This window comes from Dipteris shenzhenensis, unplaced genomic scaffold, assembly GCF_047967505.1.
Source record: "Dipteris shenzhenensis isolate YYH24624 ecotype China unplaced genomic scaffold, Dip_SZ_1.0 scaf0541, whole genome shotgun sequence".
Classification (NCBI taxonomy): domain Eukaryota; kingdom Viridiplantae; phylum Streptophyta; class Polypodiopsida; order Gleicheniales; family Dipteridaceae; genus Dipteris; species Dipteris shenzhenensis.
The window spans coordinates 1,221,088-1,230,000 of record NW_028239847.1 but is presented as its reverse complement, the minus strand read 5'-3'; the positions used below and the strand labels follow the sequence as shown (position 1 = coordinate 1,230,000).

General features: G+C 43.8%; 1 protein-coding gene across 1 annotated transcript; it reads left to right on the top strand.

Moving 5' to 3' along the window:
* Positions 1 to 5,168: 5,168 nt before the first annotated feature.
* LOC147878136 (uncharacterized) lies at positions 5,169 to 6,203 on the top strand. The gene is made up of 2 exons (XM_087372403.1): positions 5,169 to 5,300; positions 5,673 to 6,203. The coding sequence occupies exons 1-2, from the start codon at positions 5,175 to 5,177 to the stop codon at positions 5,865 to 5,867; spliced, it is 321 nt and encodes a 106-aa protein (XP_087228529.1). The 5' UTR covers positions 5,169 to 5,174; the 3' UTR covers positions 5,868 to 6,203.
* Positions 6,204 to 8,913: the final 2,710 nt, after the last annotated feature.

Here is an 8,913-nt window from a genome sequence, read left to right as displayed (position 1 = left end):
ATTGATCCTATATTGAATCCCCCTCATCCATGCTCATGCCATAGAGCTATGTCTAGAGCTCTAGAATCCTCACTTCATTATTGAGCTTGTACACATCCCTCAAATTGGTCCAAGCCTTAGAGGAAGGGTGAAGATAGTGGGAGAGAAGGAAGGAGTCTCACTTACGGCTTTCTCACATACACAATGGGGGAATACACACAAAGGTGAAGGCTGAAAATAGTTTTCCTCTTCTTAGTTGTGAAAGCCAAAAGAACTCTAGTACAAAGAAATAGAAGGACCCTATATGTGGGTCTCAAACCAAACTCAGCTAACTAAGGTGGCATACTAACTGAGCCATGAACTAGAGTATATAAGGATAGCTGTCATCCAACTATTATTTGTGGGTGGTGTACCAACCGCATCTGCAGCTAACAAGTCGGTGACATAAATGCACAATGGTCACACTGGCATATAAAGAGTGGAGTTCGATATCTCAACACTCCCCCTCGAGCTCAATCCCAATTCCTGCACATCAAGCAAGTCTCTGAACTTGCGCAGCTTCTCTACTCCCAATGCCTTCATGAATATGTCAGCTACTTGATCCTCTGTGCTGACATAAACTAGACCAATAAGACCTAGTAAAACCTTCTCCCGCACATAGTGATAATGCACCTCAATGTGCTTTGTTCTAGCATGATAGACTGGGTTATTTGCCAAGTGTATACTGCTCATGTTGTCACAATAAATGACAACTGGCCCATCTATAGAATGATGCATATCATAAAGTAGCTTATGCAACCAAGCTACCTCACATGCAGCCATTGTTGCACCCCTATACTCAGCCTTTGTGCTCAACAAGGCATATGTAGGTTGTTTCTTACTGCTCCAAGTGACTGCAGCACTCCCAAAAGAGAACACATATCCACTGGTAGATCGTCTATCAGAAATACTACCAGCCCAATCAGCATCAGTGTATCCATGTAACTGCAGCCTCATAAAATAGTCCATACTGCAATGTGGACTGTTGGAACACTGAAAAGAATGAGTAGAGTGGACACAAACTCAGAATACTTACTTATGGAATGAAGAAAAGTGAGGTCCTTAAGTAGGCACCTCATACAAGCTCACTGACATCACTGATGACCTTAGAGCTCCACAATCATCTCCTCAATCTGCTCCTAGTTTCTCTCAATCATCCTATGTGGCTCTCCACCACCTAACTGTGCTTATGGGCACCTAACTGTGCCTCTAGCACTCACACATAGAAACATAAGGTGTGCTTGAGGCATACACCTTGAGATATCCCAACAAACCCCCCCTCAAGGAAATGCCTCAGGCTATGTCAAGGATACATCTAGTCTCATATTTTCTCATGCCATCTCATGGTGGTCAAGGATAAATCTATGGCTAGGTTCTCATGCTAGCAAGGGTTCCCTTGGGTGTAAGGTAAACAGAAAGGGATACAGAAAGACCTTCCAATGGTTATCTCCCCTGCATGCACATGCACACAATGTCTGCAGGAGGTACCATGGAACAAAAACATACACATGGCCTACATCATAAGGTGACCAGAGGTGTTTACAAAACACACAAAACACAATAGTTTATTTTCACTCATTTTGGAGGACTATCCAGGCTGAGTACCTTGACATAAAAAGAGAGATCTGGAGCATACATAGAGATGTTTAAAATGCATAATCTTCAAAGGATGCCTCATCTTGTGGAGGCTCATGAACTGTAAGTGCATTTTCTATCTTTGCTTTGTCTCTGCAAAACTTCTCATTATGGTTGTTCTTGCCACAGTGCTTGCATGGATTAATTTTGAAGTAGTCCTTTGAAAGGTGATTTGTCTTTCCACAGTGATTGCAAGGGGTATACTTGCCCTTCTGGAATTTTACAGCATAAACAGTGTCATTGCCTGTCCTAGTGTCATTGCCTTTCCTGAGCTCCATATGCCTTTCTTCTTCTTGGAGAGCAGAGATAATACCTTCAAGATTAGGATTAGGAAGATTTTTCAAAGTGCTAACAATGTGATCATAATCTTCAGGCATACTCTTAAGTAACACTGCCATAGCATCATCTGGAGAAATAGGAGAGTTGATAGAAGCTAATTGAGTCATAAGACTCCGCATATAGTTGACATGAGCTGCCAAAGTAGTACCACTAGCCATCTTCAATTCAAAGAAAGAGATTTTAAGTGAGAGTTTAGAGATGTGAGAGCTAGCACCAAAAATTAAGTCAAGCTTCTGCCAAGCTTTCGAAGGAGACTCCAAGTCAAAGATATGGTGAACATAATCATCTCCTAAAGCAAGAGCAATGATACCGTATGCTTTTTCTTCTCTAGCTAGGTCCCTTGCCGGTCGTGTCGGAGTTGAGAATTCTCCAGCATTGGAGGCCGTAGAAGTAGCGGTAGGAGTACTCGGGAGATCTATTCACCCATGAGGCCCAGATAGAGGAACAGAGCTAGGAACACAAACGGCTTCTGTATGCATTAAAGTGAAAGCGGTCTCCTGTTTGCATGGAGGAGGAGGACTTGGACCAAATTTTCACACTTCCTTGCAAGAGATGATTGCTTCTAACAAGAAAGCATCTCGAGCTCCAAGTTGCTACCTAGACATTGACACACTGGCTCCGGTGGCAGCTCTCGAGGACCTAGAGCAGGAAGGGATGAAAGCAGCCTTCAAGGAATATGGCGAACTCATCGACATGGCTGACCGAATGACCTATCAGGACAGGTATCCATGGGCTAAAAGATCCCTTCATATGGCTCAGCGCATTATAGATGACAGCTTCATTCAGATGGGTGTCTCCCTCTTTAATACTACGGGTTAGGTTTGCAAGCTTCTGTCATAGAAGCAATACCTCCGCTTGGAACATGAGAAGCAGAGTCACACCTGGGTCACATCATGGTCACCTCAGCAACATGCTAAGTTGTTAGACCTTGGTCATACCTAGTCGCATTGTGTTAACATATGTTCACATCTTGGTCACTCTGGAACAAACATGGACATGACTTGACATGGACATGACATGACTTGGACATGACTTGGACATGACTTGACATGGACATGACTTGGACATGACTTGACATGGACATGACATGACTTGACTTGGACATGACTTGACATGACTTGACATGGATATGACTTGACAGTACATGACTTAAAGAGGACCTGGACATGACTTGGATATGACGGAAGCAATACATGACTGAAGAGTGCCAAACCTCAACCTCGACCCACCATGGTCAAAGTTGATCAGAGGGAAGTACTGGCACAATGGTGCACCGGGTACACCTGTTGGTGCACATGGGAAGCAGTCCAGCAGAGTGCACAGGCGCACAGGCGGTACTCGTTGGTGCACATGGGAAGCAATCCAACAGTTAAGAGGTATAGGGGGTGCACCAACCTTCGCAACCAACTAGTGTCAAGAGCGCATGGAATAGACAGGAGAACACATGGAGCACGGGATTCAGTGACCCAGAACAGGCTGGAGTGTTGCAGAAGCCATCAAGGGCAAAGTGGCCCACAAACAGTGGAATGGCTAAGGATGCAGGAAGACATCCAATAGGAAGAAGGAAAGGAGATTTGCAGCGGGGGGAGCAGAGGAGGAGAAGGTGAAGAGGGGGAAACGGGAAAAAGGGGGGAGATTCTAGCACGGGCGGGGGGGTGTGAGTGAAGGAGTGAGAGGTTAGAGTCAAGAGCTCACCTCGTGCGTATCTTTTCCTGGTGTATCAGTCATCTTGCTTTCGAATGAACTATGCTACTCCCCATCTCTGCTCGCTTCTCTAAGATCTCTTTCCGTTGTGTTCTCCTCCCCTCCTCTCCCTTCACCTGGTACAACGGATGCTGTGTCATGTGGTTGAAGTTCTTTTCCATTCATGTCGAGGGTTGGCTTTTATGATGTTGTTCCACTTTGGTCTTCTTCTTGCTCACATCACTTCAGCACTTGTACTGCTTGCACATAGTTGACACCATTGACTAGCACTCGCCTACGTACCATCAGTGACACCTATGGCATGTCTTACTTGCTTCTCGCACCAGTGGCCCAGGCCTCCGGTAATACTTCAGAAGTGTTAGGACCCCCCCCCCCCAGACAGCCTCCTATCGAGCTATCGTGAGGGGATTCAAAGTTTGAGGAATGTTACAGCCTCCAAACCAGGAATCCATATTTGGTAAACGTTCTGTGAGCTAGTGTCAAAAGGGTGGCACACAAGGGTACAAAGAGGATCCCAATCTTGAGATTCTAAAGGTGGACGCCCATCCAAATGGCCATCCTCCAATATGCTCTCCTTGATCGTAAAGCTCTGCAGCTGGTGCCTATCCATTGGAAATTCATGCCCACCACTCCATCCCATAGCCGGGGACCAAATCTCAGGGCCATGCCCCAAGAGCTGTGGCTTCAGATGTTCTAGAGCAAAGATCTGCTCTCTTGTAGCACCCAACAAGGGCTCAGTGCAACTCTCATCTGAGGATCAACTACTATGGTTGCTAACATGCATGGTCATGGAAGCCATGCACGTCCCAACTCAATATTGTCTACCCATAGGAGGGGTGGAGAACAGACCCTGCAAAAGCTGAAGGCCTATGAGGAAGAATTTGAGCAACTAGCCTTGGTGAGCGTTAGTAGTCTATGGTAGAAGCTTCACCGGCATCACTCCAAACTTGTAGGCTCAAGTCAACAGATTTGTGTAGGGGGCAGCGAGCCAAGCAGCTACTGCCTATGGGGGACAGTAGCCTTGTAAGACCTGAGGATGGAAAGACTCTATTCTCAAAGCTATCGCCAATCTTCCTTGCCAGGCTTATCCGGTGAAAAGGTGAATTCAGACTTGGCCTTTTCTCCATGCATGATCCACAATGCTCGCCTAGAGGGTGGGTGAAGCTTCCCTTCCAAGGCACCCAACAAGCCTCCCTTCCAAGGCAAAATGCAAATCACAGTAACCTCTAGATTGTGTGGGTAGCGGGGTGGAACATCCATGAAGTTCCAAGGCCCAACTCTCCAGATGTTGGGGAATGCTTGCCTTGTAGAATACAGTAAATGAGGTTGCCTACCACCTGTATGTCAAGAGTTCCATCAACTTTTTAGCAGCATGCATACTTAGCTGAGTATGTACCCCAGGTTAGAGAGAGAGAGAGAGAGAGAGAGAGCAAACTAACATCTTGTTATTGCCCTTTTAGGTTGGTGTGGGTTCCAAAATGAAGTCAGCATGCTTGCAGATTCTCTTTACAGCTGTTCATAACTTCAAAATGGCAGTAATTCCATATGCGGTTGATTTATTTAACCTTTCTCTTGGAGTCGTTAGAAGCAAGGCTTCTGCAGAGGTACAGACTGCATCGTGGGACTATTTATGCAGGTGTATTTTAGTGCCTGCTATGATCCCAGTTTTTAAGAACATCACTGTAGTTTATTTCCCTATTCCTCATGTATCTTAAAGTACGCGTGTTACCTTGCTGATAATTGTTTGTGGGGTCAATTTTAAATGAAGATTTTATTGCTTTTTCTTGTCTCTTGGTCCTTGAATGGGCTGTACTCAAGGAAGAGAATAGAATTGTTAGTTGATCCTAGTCCTCATGTATCTTGAAGTACTTGTGTGATATTGCTGAAAATCATTTGATGGGATGAAATTATAATGAGGGTTTTATCACTTTTTACTTTCTATATCTTTATTAATGGTCTGCATTCTGAACTTAAAGGAACGTGTAGCAGCAGCTAGGTTGTTGGCATCACTTCTTACCTTCGAGGATAATGTCACAAGGGAAGTTTTTCCTTACCTTTCAGAAGCTTTTGCTACTCTTGCAAGCATATCTAGAATGGATCCTTCACCAGAGTTAAGAGCCTTTTGTGAACAATTGCTGAGTTGTATGACACCTCCAAACCTTGACATCTAGCCATTGTAATGTTAGGATTTTAAACGTAACACATTAAAAGTGTGCTTAAGATCAGTGGCTGCAACAGTGTGCAATTTGGTGTGCCTCCGAACCCTAAGAACTTGTTGCCGAGATCAACGTGAGATCCCTACTTTAATGCTAGACGGCCACATAGGTTTTTCATGCAAACAACGAAGCAAGGATAAGCCGACGTACCTTTGCAAGAGTGCAGTGTATAGCCTGCATAACTTTATGCATTTTGGCCTCTTACTCGGAGGGAAAATGTTTGAACTTTGAGATGAACTTTCTGAATCTATACCGAGCTTGCATGTTAGAACAGGCCATGGTATGTATCCAACGTCCTATCCAACGTCCCACAATTGCATGGTATATGCATCATTCTAATCATCATTTTACTACCATAATATAGATACAGAAATACTTTCTAGATAAGATACACTAATGTCAAAAAATTGATGCTTAAATGTTTTCGAAAAGCTCCACCACTCTGTTTGCTCACACCCAGGGTCCCACCCTTCCAGGTCACAAGCGAGGGACCAAATGCTTTGTTGCTTTATCTCCAGACATTGCCCCTTGCTTTCATATATTCGTTTATTATAATGAGGGTTTTTTCAGGTGGTTTTGATTGACCAAAGGCTACAAGCACAATGCTACAGATAGTCCTTTGGCACTTGGTTCCAAGAGGATCTTTCTTAATGCTTTCACCTTGGGTATTGAATCGGAAGAGGAGGACAGAGATGTGTTATATGTAGAGGAGAGCCCGTAGATTATGTTTCACAAATTTGGGTAGTATCTACTTCACATGTGGCAATACCCCTATCTGGCTTCAACAAGCATGGTGATCAGCCTCTAGTCCCCCACTTTCACAGCTTACACTACCTTTTGGGAACAATTTCATCAAACTAAATTCACATCCTCTGATAGGGAACCTTTTTTGACAATTCATATGGTCATCCTTCATTTATGTCCCAAAATTATAAGAAAATCTCCACAAAAAGCCATCAAGGCCCGAGGATTCTCCTTATCCATAGACCTAAGGGCTTCCCACAACTCATTACTAAGAACATCCTTGCTACACCCACACATTGCCTTTCCATAATCCTACATCCCACCATACTCAAAATCTCATACATTGTGCTAGTCCAACCATCATTTGCCACCATGGGTCACTAACAATTGCACTTAGTTCTCGTTTAAAAACATATGCAACATGCCACAATTCGATAATCAAATTTCCTTATCCATCACTCTATCCACTCTCTTAGGGTTTTTTGCACTTAACAACTTGAAAGAAAAGATGAGAGGGACAAAATCTCCCATAGACAAATAGAGTTTCCCACTTTTCAACCTAGCATTCTCAACCCTTTCCCACTCTTGAGAGCTTCATGCCTCTAATTCAACTATCAACATGAAGATGATCGAAACCCTAGGGTTTAGCTTCAAGGCTTCATGTACGGTCTCTCTAGTTGTAGTTAATTATTTCTCCTATGTTGACTTCTGAGACCAAGTTCCCGTATGCATCACTATATCTACAAATCTTGGGTATGCTTTTGCTTGATAGCTTGAAAGAAGAGATTCGATGGACAATCTCCCATAGACAGCTAGCTAGAGTTTCCCACTTTTGAGCCTAGTATTCTCAGCTCTTTCCACTCCCAAGTGCTTAATCCATCCTCTTCACCCAACCATCAACATCGAGATGGCCGGATCCCTTGGGTTCAGCTTCAAAGCATCATGTACAACCTCTTTGGTTTTAGTTAATCATTTTTGTGATGCTACCCTTTGAGACCCATACTATCAATCCCACTTAATCACAATGGCAACCATGATTTGGATAGCCATCCCCCATCTCCAACAAGGATCCTCCCCTCTGATCGACATTCAGTTCGAGTACTTGTCACCAACTCCTAATACTCCCTATTGTTTAGATGTTTGTAGTCGAAATTAAAAAGAATATCTCATGATTCCCCACTAGATAGGGGTAATAAAAAACCACTATATCATAGGCCAATGATCAGATAGACCTGTGTTAAAGATATATTTACCCCCTAAAGGGGGTCTCAGCCACCATCCCTCTTCTAAAACATAGAATCAATCAATTCTACCAGCCCTAAGATCTTGACCTTTCCTTTTATTAGACCAAGAAAAACCACTCCATTCACCTTGTTCAAATTTAGCAAATTCTTACATAGCTCCTCCCAAACCTCAAGCTCCAAGAGGGACACGCTTCTCTTGTTATGAGATTGATCAACTACTCTCATAAGATCCGTTTTGAGCTTGACATGTTATCTTTCAACAATACATTCTCTCCTTGGACCCATGTGGGGCATAAAGGCAACACACATTGAAGATAAATCCTAACAGAGAAACTTGTATAGCTAGCAAGTACGCCAAACTATCCCTAAATAGTTCCTTACAACCAGTTGGCTAAGGCTGTCGTACCTCCACTCTCTTGGCAATCCACAGCTAGTTGAATGTTGATGACATTCTTATCTACAATACCACTCCAGAGGAGCATCTTATGCACCTAAACAAGTATATCACATATGCAAAGACAAAGAATTGGTGGTGTCTGCCAAGAAGATATTTTTTATGTAGTCCGAGATTGAATTTCTTGGTGTATAGGTTTTTGAAGGATGGCTACTTACAGGCCCTAGTACCTTGAGGATAGGAGAGTCTCACATGCCTTGCGGATTGCTATCGGATAGATACGAGTCTCATCCCACCAACTGTAGATTGAGGCTGGAAGAGCGGTCGGCATACCTCGAGAGCAACGGGTCTACAAATTATGCACAATGGGGGAGGTCGAGATAGAGGAGCATTCTCTATGTGTTTGTCTGGCCTACTATGAGATCTGAGGGCGATACCACTATCTCTTTCAGGAGGGGCTCAGCTTTGGACCCTCATTCGACTGATACATTTCCCCGACCAAGTTTGCATTGGGCTCTGCCTGATTGAGATGAATAGAAAGTGCGTGGGATGTCATTGCACCCATGAATCTTGTTTATACATAAGTCATGCCATCAATTATGTAGAGTCCCAACCAATT